Source organism: Medicago sativa, chromosome 3 (genome assembly GCF_051527215.1).
Source record: "Medicago sativa cultivar Bolivia chromosome 3, Bolivia_mono, whole genome shotgun sequence".
Lineage (NCBI taxonomy): Eukaryota > Viridiplantae > Streptophyta > Magnoliopsida > Fabales > Fabaceae > Medicago > Medicago sativa.
The window spans coordinates 88,964,988-88,980,999 of NC_140751.1; the positions used below are offsets into that span (position 1 = coordinate 88,964,988).

A 16,012-nucleotide genomic window follows, 5' to 3' on the forward strand; every position below is an offset into this window, starting at 1 on the left:
TAAGACGGTGAATCTAGATTAGAAATTAGGGTTTAGACATGTTTTGTTTAGGATTGAGTCATTAGACTCCCCAATAATCCTAAGACTAAGAAGTCTACTCACTCATGTTCATCGTAGACATGGAGGAAGAAGAGAGAAATACGGTAAAATAAATTGCAAAGAAAGTAAAAGAGAAATAAAAGACTTTTATTAAAATTGCAATTGAAATAAACAAAGTAAAGGATGATTGTTTATGGTGGAGAGCTACTCTATTTATAGCTTTACATTCGACTTAGAAACTAAGCAACTAAAAGGATAAAACGGTAAAGCTGCAACAGGGTAACTTGGCCTTGAAGAAAAAGCAGCAAAAGTGGTTCTGGGGACGGGCACGGCCGTGCCACATGTTGGCACGGGCCGTGCCAAGCTTCTGGTAAGGGGAAATGTATTTTTGCCCCGTATCTTCGTATTCTTGCGCTGTATTTTGCTCCAGTCCTCTTTCTTTTGCTCCAAGGCACCTTCCACCATATATTTATTCCTAAAATAAAATAAAAGACAATTTGAAGTAAAATATTCTAAACTAAAATAAAATGCAATAAAATAAAATCAAATCTAAAATAAAACTAAACTAAATAAGGCAATAAATAATACTATCTATGACTCATCACGTATTCCAAAACAAAAGCTTCTCTGCTTCATTTTCTTTTTTTTTTTCTTTCCAATTTTCATCTCTCTTCAACCTCACCTTCTCTTCTTCTAAACATTCAACAAATAAATTAATTACCTACAAAGATTTAGGGCTTGTTTGATTGAGTTTTCTTTTTTAGTTTTTGAAAACTATTTTTTAAATCAATTTTACGAAACGGTTTTCAAGATGAAAGTTAAAGAAAATTACATTTGACAAATTGATTTTTAAAAACATTTTTAGGATTGAGAACATGAAAAAATCTCATAATTACTCAATTGCCATTAATGAAAAATGGCACCATGTCCGCCTTTTTCTTGTTTTCAAAACCAAAATTAAAAAGCAAAACTACTTTGAGCTGTTTTGCTTTTTTAGTTGTCAAAACTATAAAACACAAATCAGTTTTTAAAATTACTTTTGTAACACAAGTCTACCAAACAACATTTTTAGTTTTTCACTTTTTAAAAACTAAAAACCGTTTTTAAAAAGTGAATCAAATAGGCCCTTAGTTTTTCTCTGACTATGACTAAGTCAAAATTAGGAACAAAAATTGGAGAGTTCCCAAATTTTTCTGACTATATTCTCTCTGTTTTCTGTTGACGATATTAGGTGAATGGTTTTGTTTACGTTCCCAAATTCTTTTCGACATCTTCTTGTATGTAGATCTAATTCTAACTTCTCATTTTAGGATAGGTTTTATTTTCTCTGGTTTTGTAAACTGAGAATCTACCATTTCTTTTCCACATGTGGGATTTATTTTGGGTTGTTTTGGATCTTTGATTGGGATTTGAAGCTTCTAAGATGAGGCTTGTTTGATTTACTTTTGATGTAAGAATTTTCTCGTGGTTTTAAGATTGGGGTTGTGTGTCTGTGGTTCTAAAAAAATATATATATGCTTTTGGTATTATTGTGAGAACAAAATTGGGGTAGATGCCTGGAAATTGGAATGATTGTTGGAAAAAAAATATAGGAAAGTGGAATGGTGGTTTTTTTTTTTTTTGGTTTGAAGTGTTGAATAAAAATGGTGTTTTGCAATCGGTGGTTTTTGTTTTATTTTATTTACTTAAAAAGGAAAAAAAAAAACTGATCGGGATGTTCGCGAGCTAATGTCTTCGCGACATATAGCATCACTCTTTAATTAATTGGTTCTTTAAAAGTTAAAACCGAACTTGAATTTGAAATTTACCAAACTTTTTAAAACCAACATTTTAACTAATTTCTATAGGAATGATTAATCTATTTGTGAAAATATGAGGATGAGAGTTCCTATTGAAAACTAAAAAAATTGTTTTTTTTAAGAAGATAAATTAGTCCACCTAAATTGACACCGAAGATAATCGACCTAAGACCCTCCACGAGGAGCAGATTTCGAGGCCCAAGGCTAAAATAATTGTTTTGTTAAAAAAACATACTAAAATACAATTGTTTGTATTTGAGCCATGTGATTCGAGTAGGCTTGACTCAAATACAAATTACAAAACTAATAGTTTTAGTGTTGAGTTGAGAGGGAAAGCGGGTTTGAACTCGGATTCCTTATCAAATATCTTCATAGTCAAACCGAGTGTAAAAAGAGGAAGACGATTGCAATCAACATAAATAGATTACATGTAGGGATGTCAATGGGTACCCATGGACACGGATAGTATGATACCCATGCCCGCCCCGTTGGATAAATATGATATCCATGCCCGCCCCGTACCCTCATGGGTACCCATTATATGGGTACCCGTGGGTATTGAAGTATCCATGAGTATTCGTGGGTACCCATGGATTTTTGAATTTATTTAGATTTTGGAACAAAGAATAACTTTTTTTAATTAACAAAAAACTTCAACTACTTTTAGCATATAAGAAGCAAAGGAGAAGATAAGAGGGAGAGGTGAGTGACTGAAGACTTATGTTTTAAAGAAGAAGAAAGATGGTTACAAAGAGAATTGAAGAAAAATAATGGTTTCAATGGGAATTGAAGAAAATTAAAGGCATGGTTATTGGGGAAAGAGATTGTTTTATGACGTGAAAAGTTGAATCGGTCAACTTAATAATATAAATTAAAAAAGTTATAAATTAAAAATAGGTTAATAATAAGATATATAAGGACATTATAGTAATTAACTTAATTTATTATTGGGATTGGGTACCCGTGGGTATGGGTATCATCAAATCCATGTCCGTACCCATATAATAATGGGTAGTCAAATACCCATTAATTATACCCGTGGATACCCGTTTAACTACCAGCCCCGTGCCCGTGATGGATTTTACCCGCGGGTACCCATGGGCATGGGTATTTTTGCCACCCCTAATTACATGACATTGATAATAGTTATTGTATTTTTTAAGTTTTGTTTTCAGATAGCAGTGTTATTTTTCAAGGTAATACAACATAAACTTTTGTATTTGAAATATCATGGTCCTATTAAGGTGGTTGTCCTCAAAAACTTGCATGTTGTATTATAAATTGTAGTCTCGTTTTTGGATTGAGATGAATTTGATGAAATTATGGTGTGATTTTGTTAAAACTTTCAAATGTAGTTTTTGTCAAAATTATGGTGACACATGCGATTCTATCAAACTCGTTATATTGCCAATCCAAACACATTCTAAATTTATTCGTAATTTGGGTTGGCCAAAATCAACTGATATTGGCTAAATATCCTTCTATGGGTAATTTAATTTCTATACTAGCATAGCCTTAATTAGACCTCTAAATTATGTGGGTTCATGAGCAATTTGTGAGTGACAAAGTAGGCCTACCAAATTGGTTATCACCATCCGTCCCATGTGATACATACAAACATTGTCTATTGTCTTATACTCTTCCAAATAACAAAAACGTTGTCCACTGTCTTATCTAAAAACGATCTTAGTATCGCCACTGTCGGGTTTTCTCCCTCCATACATTAATGTTTTGCAGCTTCCATGATTAATTAATCAAATCTCCTATGTGTGTAATCTAACTCCAGGGGAAGAAAACAAGCTAAAAAACAAAACCACCATTATCAAGCGTCAAAGCAATAGGGCTACGTTAATGTAAATCAAACTTTATATAGTCTTCTGCACCAAAGCAAATGAGTGATTGTTTTTGCCTTTTGGCTCTTAAATATAGCATGGCGTTAAAAACTTGCGTGTGGCTCTTAAATATAACGCATGACTTTAAAAACTTGCGTTAAATATGTTTTTCTTCTCCGTAAACATAACAACTTTTTTGTTCTGGTATCTATACAATTTTCTTTCGACTTTTAGTCATAATTTCTTTTTATCATCATTTTTTGTCTCTATTATATTTTTGTTTTGTATAAATATAACAACTTTTTGTTTTAGTTTTCATAAAATTTTCCTTCAATTTTTAATCACAAATTTTTTTCCATCACCAATTTTGGTCTCTACTTTTAAGCCCACTCATGTGTAATTTTTATATTTTTGAAAGAAATTGTGCATAAATGTGTAGGATATTATAAAATCTCTTCCAACAAAATTAGGATTTTTTAACAAAACATCAATTTAATATCAATTTTTTAGGGAATTAAATATGATTTTTTAAACGCCAAAAACATAAAAAATTCATAATTAAGTCATATTTTGTTAAAAATTCTATTTTTTTGGAGAGGTTATAATAATATTCTAAACATTCCTACAAAATTTCATTAAAAAATATGAAGTTTAAACATGTGTTGACTTAAAAGTAAGGACTAAAAGTTGTAATGGAAATTTTTGGGGACTTTTCATTAAAAAATATGAAGTCTACACATGTGTTGACTTAAAAGGAAGGACTAAAAGTTGTAATGGAAAACTTTTGAGGACTAGAAATCGAAGAATTTTTGTAGAGGTACTAAAACAATTTTTTTGTATATTTATAGATATCAAAAACATATTTAACTCTAAAAACATTAAGCATAACTCCGATCAAGATACATAGGATGTCATAAGATGTTTGATAGTAACAAAAAAATGTCACAAGATTTATTAAAAAAAAATGTCACAAGATGTTTCATAAATTTTTCTAAACATTTTTGTAAGTGATTATGTTAGGGCATCTCGAGTTGTATTTTTTCAAAAAACTTATTTGGAGTTTCATATACTATTGATATAAACGATCTCTACAACGTTATGTCATATTTATGTAATTTGTACATTTTTTCTTTAGTGGTAAATAAAGAGAAATGATATTTATACAATCATTTTAAGATAACTTGTAAGACAACACTCTTCTTGCTCTCACCATCTTACTCTTTCAAAAATGAAAAAATGACAAGAATATACATGCTCCCGTTTCATGATGGGTCAATATTTAATCTTTTACATGAATTATGATGTTGTAGTTTTGGGGACCATTAAATTTAGAGAAACAATGGTCACCAATAAAAAAAATATTCGAGAAACAATTTAGGGTGCGTTTGTTTCAGCTTTTAAAAAAATAGATTTTATGTCAAAAGAATTTAGAGATTCTTTTTTAGAGATTTTGAAAAAAATTCTGAAGTTATTTGTGTTTGCCTATTATCCATAAAAATCCATTTTTTAAAAAAAAAAATTAGTTCTAACATACACATGTGTTATCTCCTTGTTGTTGAAAAAAATAGATTTTGAGAAAAGCTAATCCTAATAGCTTTTCATTTTAGGATCAAAATAGATTTTTTTTGATAAAATGACTTTTCTAAAAATCTTAAACAAACACTTAAAAATGAAAAAAGAAATTTTTTTAAGAAAAAAATAGATTTTTTTTTAAAAAAATTGAAACAAACGGGCCCTTAGTCGGTCTCTCCAAATTTAACGAGATCACTATAATTGCAACATCAAATTGTAGTGATAGAAAATCCAATTAATTTCCAATGGAGCCCTTGCGGTAGGGGTGGCACTTTGGCGACATAATGTCACCGTGACATTAAATCTGGGTCACACAACACACACCTTTGTGTGGCCCAGATTTAATGTCACTCATACAACACATCTGGGCCACACAACACAAACCTTTGTGTGACCCAGATTTAATGTCACCGTGACATTATGTCACTGAAGTATTATCCTTGCCGTAGAGGCTGATTGATAATAGACGACAGATGTATCAACGTAAAGTGTCAAAACAAGGGACATTGTTGACATGTGGATTAAGCCAAACATGTTGGCTATGGACAACATCACACTATTTAGTTATGGGACTTATATGGACAGGACTTAGACATAAGTACTCATTAAAATGTTAACGGTTTACAAAAATAATTTATGATATGTATATACATTTTTGAGATATAAATTGTTTAGTTTTTTTTGTTAACTCCACAAAATAGCACAATTTATAAAAACAACAATATATAGTCTATGCCAAGTTTTCGCTTAGCCAATGAATGAACATTTAAGTGTTTGTTTGAATTGACGGTGAAAATGATAGAATTTCCGTGAACCACCACGATTTTGGCAAAAAAGTATACTTTAGAACTTCAACGAAATCATGGTAGCATTGCAATTTTCGCCAAATTCACCCTCAATCAAAACATAAACAAATCATACTACAAATGTTTTATATATTTCCAGGTGAAAAGGTAGACATTGACAAGTAGATGAGTAGCTAAGAAGTGATGGCAGGGTAAACAGGTTACAGACCTGACATATGGCCCCGCACCAATGTTGCAGGGCTTGAAGGTATTACCTTGTCTGCAAATTGCGGCACATATCCAATGGCCCAACTCAAAATTTGATACATTTTTTTTCTCAAGTTTTGGAAATACATCAGACATGAATCGTGGATGTCATTATCTTGTGCCAGAAGGTACGTGACATTTTCACCCGGCTTTAGTCATTGAAAAATGCATGGATTTGGTGTATCTTTGACGAACAATGCGTTCGATAAAATCACGGTGATGCTGTGAATTTGTTGAAGTTCTAAAATGTAGTTTATACTAAAATCACATGGCTCTATGTGATACTGATGAGTTTAGAGTCAATCCAATCATACAGTAAAGTTTAAAGTAAATAAATGAGTTTGTCAGATCAAAGATTTTGATCCAATAACTAGTATGTTTTAACATGTCATCCAGATGATTTTTTGAGACGAATATCATCCATAGATTATAAGCACAGTTGATATGTATTATTTGATTTCCAAAAATAAGCATGGCTTGAAATCTCAATCATGGCTTAATTATTTTTTCAATTAATAGAATCTTAAGACAAACAGAGTCCTAAACAGGAGTTTCTGTCAAGTGACCGAACATGTTGAGAAGACAAAATCCTTAGTTATTGGTGAATTTAGAGACAAACATTATCACTAACTAATATGCATGGAACAGTTAGGGAACAATATTATAATCAATATATTAGATTTATAGGAAGCAGATAATGATGATAGGAAAACTAAGATGGCTCAAATACACGTATATATACATTATAGGTTGACATTAATTCATATAGCGATCATATAATTTTTTTATTATCATTTCACAAAAATATAAATGGCAATCGATTTCAAACCAGACAAAAATGATGTTGACCCTCATGGACCATTAGGGTCATATACAATTTACCACCATATGATCTATTAATATACGGACCCAATAATTCATGACAGTTAACTTAGGTAGCTAGAAACTGCCAAAATGTGTCTATATATAGGACCTAAATTAACATATCCATATGGTATATTCAGAAAAAGAGCAGATCATATAGTACACAAGTCTAAATTGCTTTTAACTTTAAGATGGTTGCTTCACAAAACAAACGCATTCTACAAGTGATTTTTGTTCTCCTTTGCTTCTTCTCCATCCATATTCAAGTTAAAGGTACCTTTTGCTTCAAATATCCATAGCTAAAAAAAATATTACAACATTGGATTTAGAATATTTCCATTTTTATTTTCTGTTTAATTAATTTTTCTTACATTTTTTTTGGTTATGCAGCAAGAGTATTGAAAGAAATAAACAACCAAAGTAGTGAGGATGTCAACAAAGCTCAACAACATAAGGAGGTACATGCTGACATGTTTAAGCTAAAAGAAGGAGGAGATAACGTTGGTTCTGATGTTTTCACCATGGATTATACTCCAGCATCAAGGAAACCACCAATTCACAATTAAATAGTGCACAAATTTTGGTATAGTATGAAAAATTGTACTGATATTGAATAATACGTTGTACAAATAGCTATTCTATAGCTATGGTTTTTTGTAAGTAAAGAATTTTTCTTAAACAAAAGCAAAAGACGAATTTTTTTACAATTACAATTGTTATTATAATTAACAATTTTTTTGACAAAAATAACAATTAACCATGTTAGTATCTGGATCTAGAATATAAGGTGGTGATAATGTTTTGGCTAAAATGAAAAAAATTGTCTCATATAAAATTTGAATTTTGTTCTTTAAATTACAAAGTTAAATTCTTACTTATACAAAGGCCTAAGAAAACTCACTCCTTTTCCTAATTCACACAAAATATAATGCATCTCAACGTCCCACGCATGGTCCAACCACCTCCTTAATAACTAGAAAGAATAATATGCATAAGCAAGTGATTGTATGAATAAGGTCTTTCAACTAATTAATAAGGACCCCATCAGCATGAGGGAAGACCAAGAGCTGAGAGCAATGAGACCAAGTTGCCTTGGCCCATGGGCAAGAGAAAATACAATGCACCATATCTTCATCAACACCAACACCACACACAACATAATGGATCAAAGCATTAAAGATAATTGATAAAATCATTGCAAGAGACGATGACGGATCGAGAAATTTTTGGCTGACGGGGGCAAGATTATAGACTAAGTTACATAAAATTAACGAAAGAAATTTAGAGAAAGAGAATGTGGAATCACTCTAAATTCATCACTAAATTTAGTGACGAAAGAATTAGAGAGAAATTTCATTTTTCTATACCAACTTCACCGATAATTTTATATTTTACAGTAATTTATGGTGATAGCATTATTATTAAGTAAAATTTTAAAGATAACAAAATTATATCATTATCCCCTCAAAATGAATTGTATCAATATAAATTCATTTTTTTTAAAGATTCTTTAATATCTATAAATTATAAATTTTCTTTATGTGTCTTTGTGTTTTTAAATTGTTTAATGCTTTTTCAATTTTATCACTTTAAAAATAGAGTTAAATAAGTTTTTCGTCCCTATAAATATAGCGAATTTTGATTTTAATCCTTCAAAAATAAAATAGAATGACTTTTCTGGTGAAGTTAATCCTATGGTCAATCATTGAGCATTTGTCCCCGTGAGCTTAGCTCAGTTGGTAAGGACAATGCATAATATCTGCAAGGTCCGGGGTTCGAATCCCGGCCGCCACCAAAAAAAAATCATTGAGCATTAATTTAATCAAACATTTTTATTCCCGGCCGCCACCAAAAAAAAAATCATTGAGCATTAATTTAATCAAACATTTTTATTATTATTTTATTTTGTAAATCATAAATCTTTTGCATCAAAACTGGACAAAACATTCCAACTTTTGCATCAAATTTAAAACTTGAATTAAATAAAGACTCAAATTACATGTGCTTGAGATACATAATTTGAATCAAATTACAGTATGTATTTGGCTTACACAAGCTTCAATTTATGGTAACATGTCAAATTTTAACCCTTAATCCAGAATTACACAGTTCAGTGAAAATTTGATTCAATTGAGACTAAAGCCCAATTCAATGGCAATGGTATAACTAATCTTCATTTGTTTGCTGAAGCTCCTACTCGAAGATAAAAGGAAATCAGGTGCATTAAATGCATCTTAATGGACAGTTGACGTTTTATCAAAAACTTTGAGATTAAGCATTGAATGAAGAATGATTTAATTTCTCTTTCAATGTTTGCAGTACAGTTTGAAAAACTGTAGTATTAGCCTTTCCTTATTTCATTATGTTGAACATGCTTCATTATTTTCTTCATTGTTTTAAGTGTTGCAGCATTTTTTCAAAAAACAGAAATGATTGACAATCAAGTAATCTAAAAGTACAAAAAATCAGTATGATAAACTACACATTTAAGCTATCAGATTCAGATGCATGGTATGTTTGTTACAGGCAACATTGGTGAAAACGAAGATGAAAGGTTTGTGAAATCCTCTTCTGCATATGAAGGAGAAAGAGGATGGTTAAAAACGATTTAATTTGTGAATAATTAAGAAATGATTTAATTTTAAATAAAATAAGTTAATAAATCAAGAAAAATGCTATCGAGTGTCCTTAGGACACACACTCTTTAACAACCTTTAAATAGTAAAGTTTTATAGAAATTGATGCATTCACTACATTGGAAATTGAACTATTTATCTTTTTTTATAAACATTTTCTTAAATAAAAATGCTTAAAGAGTGTCCTTATGACACTCGTTAGCAAGACCCATAAATCTAAAGTAATTAATAATTTGTATGAGGACTGATTTGTAATAAGGTAAAGTTTAGTCTTAGAGTGGTCCACCAACATGACATGAACAATTATATTATTGACTAAATAAAATAATTTTTCCAAAAAAGTCAGTTTCCTGACTGCACCATAGAAGCGCCCATATATAAATGTTGAACATAATAAACGGACAGAACATGGATACATCTTGATCATAAAAGTGTTATAATATTGACATTTATATGATCGTAAAATGGCCATTAAGGACCAAAAACAAAATAAATATTTTTGTGAGGATGAAAACATTCTGTTTTATTTTTGAAGGATTAAAATCAAAATTCGCTATATTTATAGGGGCGAAAAACTTATTTAACCCGTAAAAATATATTTCTCTATGCATGGGATCAACCTAACATTCATTAATTCATCTTCACAAATAAAATTATTCAATATTTTTAGTGGGGTAAACCACATTATTTTTAATAGGAAAATGATAAAATTGCTAAAAAACTAATGGAAGATTAATTTTTTAGTGGGGGCAGTTATATGTATATGCATCTGTCGCAGGCAAGAGAGCTAAAAATTCAAAGGAAATCACTATCTGTCTGTAGCTAAAACCTCAAGAGAATATTGTTGTATAAATCATAGGGAGATGCGGTTAGATTGTTCGGATTTAATGATTGTAATTAGATTGTTCGGTCTTATTGTGCGGTGTGATCATGAGTGAGTAGACTTCTTTAGTCTTGGATTGTGAAAGAAATTCAGTGATAGATTTTCCATAATCACAATTCTCTCTTTTTGTTACGTTCTTCTATGCAAAGCCTTCTTGAACTGTTATGTTGGAAAAATTAGAAGAAACACAATGCAACTAGCGTTCTGTGTTCTTATCAAATGTAAATCCTAATATTTACCACCTTCAAACTAACCATATTGTCTTTGTCAGGTTTAACTGTCTGTTCCATTTTTAATTGTACCAAAGTTTTGCCTTCCTCTTAATTCTCTGTTACAATTGTTTGACCTTTGATAATATCGAAAGTCATTTTTATAGCCAACATACATGCAGGTTTGACTTATCATTCTTTTATCCTTGTTTTGAAAATGAAAAATATTTCACTTTATAACATTCTCTGCTGTGAAATTGAGACTTATGTTTTGAAAAAAAGAACTTAGTTTCATCTAGTCTTGACATTATCTTGTTCTGTAACAAGTGTACAGTACTTTATCTGTTGGTCCTGTATTGGCACTATGGACAGAAGCTTGTTGCCCCAAATCCCAATATAGATATGAACTTGGACAGAAGCTTCTTCATTAAGCGATCATGTGTGATCATGGTAGAGCTCTATACTTTTTTTTTTGTTACAAGCTCTATACTTCTTAATCTCATATACTAATGCTTGTTCATTATATTTACCCAAATTTAGAAAATGCATAAACCGTATTATTAATGGGAAAAGCAAGAAATATTACAAAATATTACAAAAAAAATTCCTGTAATCTCGGATCAAAGATTCAAGAAAACGAGACCAAGGTGAGACAGTTTGGGATAACTTATAAAATTGGCCTATGGTATTACTTATAAGCTTTTTTTCAACACATTTTCCCGAATTCTATGAGATAACTTATAAAAATTACTTATAGCATATATAAATACAATTCTATTTTAATTTAACTTTTGCTATAAAAAGAGCGTTTCATCATGATAAACGATCGTATTATAAGCTGCAAATAAATTGTATCCAAACACCCTAAATTTTCTCTTGTTGTCTTTGATTTTCATGTAACTAACATTCGCCTCTAACAAACTAGTCATATTAACAAATGTAACCAACTAGCATATTCAACTCATTGGTTGAGCTTAGGTCCAAACTTTGAACCTAAAACTAAAAGCCTCCTGTTATTTCTTGTCAAAAAAAACCTCTTGTTATTTTAACTTCACAATAGTGTGTGGGTAACATTTGCTGTAGTTGCTTTGATAAAATACCAGTGCTATTTTGATAGTTTTTATCGTGAATAGACATTTCTTTGTAGTTTGCTAAGAGATTAACTGTCAAAATAAGGCAAAATACATCTATGAAACAAGTTGATATCTAATACTATATTTATTTTTTTTGACAGAAACAAAACTAATTGATATCATTACTCAAATGTTGTTCAATACATAGAGGATATAACTCAAAAATACGGTGACTAGCCCAAGAACATGCCGCCCTAGCTAAGGTATGAGCGACCATATTCGCTTGTCTCCTAATAAACTTCACCTTGAAGTTGGAATGTAAAGCTAAACTAGTAACAATACAAGAAACAATAGCCTGGAACTCCGAGTTACCACGACGAAGGGATGATAAGGCAGTGACTAATGTAGCCGAATCAGACTCGAAAATGACCTTATCCCAACCTTGTTGTTCAGCGAACCGAATAGCTTCTAAAAGAGCCAATGCCTCCCTTTCAAGAACCGTCATATGTTAATGTTGCCATCCCGTTTGCGCCTTCACGAATTGTCCAGCCGAATTGCGGGCACAGCAGCCAAACGAAATGACAGACATGGACCTGTGCACTGCTGCATCAACATTACATTTCAACCATTGATTGTCCGGTTTTTCCCAAGCTGTATTGCACTGCTGATCACTACTGTTTGCTGCCTGCACACGACGACTAAGCCTCTGCTGTTGAGCAGTATTCCAGTCCTGCCAGGCAGCTAGTGCAGACCTCCCAATTGTCATCGAAGATTGACGCGTGTCATTCCAAATAACGTCATTACGCGCAGCCCATATATGCCACGGAAGAAGAGCTACTCTCCCGGCCACATTCCTAACTTTATGCTGACACACATCAAAAACAAAACCTGCCAACGTGTGTGCAGCCTCAGTGCGCTGCAGCAGCACCGTTGACAGACCTGCCCCGTAGGTATGCATCTCACCAAGGAACGCGTGCCAGTCATCTTCCGCACTCGTCACACACCAAGGACAGAATCCTTCACAGTTAACATGCCGAGACTGCAAATTTACGTGTGTAGGTATGCATCTCCGACAAATACGCCATAACAGATTGCGAGCCTTATGAGGTGCATTCACCTTCCAAAGACGATTCCACTCCCCTTCCACATGGAAACGTTGTGTCCTCAAGATTTCTGTCATAATCAATCTATATCTCGACTTCACCGAATATCTGCCATCTTGTTCTGCTGTCCAAAGAATCATATCGCTTATGACTGAATCGAACAAAGGTGTCGCAAGGATAGCAGCAGCCGTATCAGCTGCAAAGAGAGAGGCAATCTTTGCAGAATCCCAAGTATGTGCTCCCACATTCAGTAAATCATTAACAGACATTTGATACACATTCTCACCTTGTGGAGATGGGACCCAACTGCCATAGTCCCCTCGAATCCAAGGGTCCTGCATCACTCGTATTTGAGTCCCACTGCCAACAGCCCATCTACAACCATGTAACAACACTTGACGTGAATTCCAAATACTCCTCCAAGCGAAGCTCGGATTATAACCAATTTTAGCATTTAACAGTGAAGTTCTAGGAAAATATTTTGCTTTGTAAATACGTGCTACCAATGAGTCTGGATTAAACAAGAAACTCCATCCCTGTTTGGCAACCATTGCTAAGTTAAAAGCTTTGAAATTCCTGAAGCCCATCCCACCAAACTCCTTCGGGCATGCCACTCTTTCCCACGACATCCACTTGATTCCTCGACTATTACCGCCGCCACCCCACCAAAAGGCATTAATCATTTTCTCAATATCATCTATGATTGAATTGGGCAAAACATAAATGCTCATAATATAGGTCGGAATAGACTGCAGAACCGACTTAACCATAACCTCCTTACTTGCTTTAGACAAAGCACGCCCCGTCCAAGCGTTAATCTTTTTCCAAATGCGGTCCTTGATGAAAGCAAATATTGAATTTTTATCTCTCCCAATCATGGATGGCAGTCCCAGGTATTTCTCTGTGCCCAAAACAAGTCGCACTCCAAGAATCCGAGACAGCGACATACACGCACACCATGAAGGTCTCCCTGCCCAACTGCTTTATGGATGAGAGTCGATAAGCCTTCTGCGACCAACAGGAACAAATAAGGCGATAAAGGATCTCCCTGCGTAGTCCTCTTCCTGGAGTTATCGGTCCCACTCGATCAAAATTCATGAGCACCGAGTATGTAACAGAACTGACACACATCATCATCCACCGAACCCACGTATCATTAAAGCCCAACTTGACTAGTACACCACGCAAGAAACCCCAATCGACCCGATCATACGCTTTACTAATATCAATTTTCAGCGCTATGTCGCCTTTCCATCCCTTAGTCTTCCTCTTCATAGTATGAATGATTTCCGTTGCGATGAGAGCATTATCCAAAATGGACCGGCCTTCAACAAAAGCTGATTGTTCAACAGATACACACTTATCCAAACAACGCTTCAACCTGTTTGCAAGTAATTTGGATACCATCTTATATAACACATTACACAAAGAAATAGGTCGTAAATCTTTCATGTTATCCGGGTTATCACATTTAGGAATAAGACAAATGTTAGTTTCAGTGAGGTTCGAAGGGAAAAAACCACGGTCCAACCAAGTAGTTACCGCCTGAAAAATGTCCTCACCGCATACATGCCAAAAATTCTACTAGTTTTCCTCAAATAATCTCATTTGTGGTAGCTAAATATATATTATTGGGATAACTTATTACTAAAAATACTAACGTGTTCGAATAAAAAAGATACCTTTTTGGGTAGTAAAAGCTACACCATAACAACACAAGGCTTCATCCCTGATGTTAACAATTGTCATAAGGACATAACGGATTGATTTACATTGGAAACAATCATTTTAAAAAAATTAAAAGTTGAATTCACCACTTTTTAACATGGTATTTTTGTTCCCTTTAACGTATGATAATGATCTAGATAAGTTTCGCTGTGTCCTGAATGCTGACCCTACATAAATCAATTTGATTGCTTCGTTTTGACATAAAATCAATTTAGTTGTGAGTTGTGACTTCAATGGTGAATGGGTCGTGCGACAAGAATGGCCCGCATTGAAGATAGTTCATGGAATTTTGCGAATTAATGGTGGAAGTGGAACGTATCTTAAATAAAAATGTTTCATAGAAAATTACTCCGGTCCTTATTATAAGAAACAATTGACTTTTTTGGTTCATAAAATAATTAATGTATCTAATTGACTTTTTTGGTTCATAAAATAATTAATGTATCTTGTTATAGATATAGACTAGATACATCACTTACACAATGAATCTAAAAAGTCAACTTTTTCTTATAATAAGGACCGGAGGGAGTATTTTCTTTTTAAAGGCATTTCATAGAAAATTATTTAACAGGTCAAAATAAGACAATGCACCCATTCTTAAACGCAAGCGTCACTTCTACAAATTATATTTAATTTTGTTTAAGCGATTAAGTCAATAGTTTTGTATGATTATGGTTTAAACTTCAACGTTGTATATTACTTGCACAACATCATTTGTTTTTAGGTACTTTACACGCCACTTAGCTATTTTAAGTGTGAACGAGTAGTTAAGTATGCGTTGCACTTTCTCTCTTACACCTTTAAAGGGAATATTTGTTTTCTAGTTTTTACGTTTCTCCAATGAAAAGAACAATTATGTTGAAAGACTCCTTGAAACTATGTTCACCTTTCATTTATTCGTTCTTTGTTTACTTTGTATTGTTAGCATAATAGCCTCCCTTTACGAAGCCATGTTTGAAATTTTGAATAAATCCCTATGTCAATCTATGTTTATGTTGAAGTCAATTTCATGTGTTGAACCTTTAAATTGTCGTTCGTGGTGCATTTTCAACCTTAAATTATTAATTTTGTTAATGTTAAGAGTATTTTGCGGAGGATAATTAGACAATCTTTCATCTAGTGTGTTCAAAGAAGATTCTAAAATAATAAATGCACTGAATGATGTTTGAATTATAAGATGTGATAGCGACTAAGGATGTTAAAAAAAATAGTAAGAAAAGAA

The 16,012-nt window shown here is 32.6% G+C and overlaps 2 protein-coding genes across 2 annotated transcripts; one reads left to right on the forward strand and one right to left on the reverse strand.

Moving 5' to 3' along the window:
• The first annotated feature begins 7,265 nt into the window (after positions 1-7,265).
• On the forward strand, positions 7,266-7,865 carry LOC146941620 (uncharacterized). Its single transcript, XM_085749968.1, has 2 exons — positions 7,266-7,431; positions 7,549-7,865. The coding sequence occupies exons 1-2, from the start codon at positions 7,350-7,352 to the stop codon at positions 7,722-7,724; spliced, it is 258 nt and encodes an 85-aa protein (XP_085606094.1). The 5' UTR covers positions 7,266-7,349; the 3' UTR covers positions 7,725-7,865.
• A 4,263-nt stretch (positions 7,866-12,128) lies between these two features.
• LOC146941621 (uncharacterized) lies at positions 12,129-12,464 on the reverse strand. The gene has a single exon (XM_085749969.1). The coding sequence runs from the start codon at positions 12,462-12,464 to the stop codon at positions 12,129-12,131; it is 336 nt and encodes a 111-aa protein (XP_085606095.1).
• Between the last annotated feature and the right edge of the window lie 3,548 nt (positions 12,465-16,012).

Coding starts and splice junctions, on each gene's coding strand:
- LOC146941620 (XM_085749968.1), top strand. CDS start 7,350: ATGGTTGCTTCACAAAACAAACGCATTCTACAAGTGATTTTTGTTCTC. Junction 7,432..7,548: donor CATCCATATTCAAGTTAAAG/GTACCTTTTGCT, acceptor TTGGTTATGCAG/CAAGAGTATTGAAAGAAATA.
- LOC146941621 (XM_085749969.1), bottom strand. CDS start 12,464: ATGACGGTTCTTGAAAGGGAGGCATTGGCTCTTTTAGAAGCTATTCGG.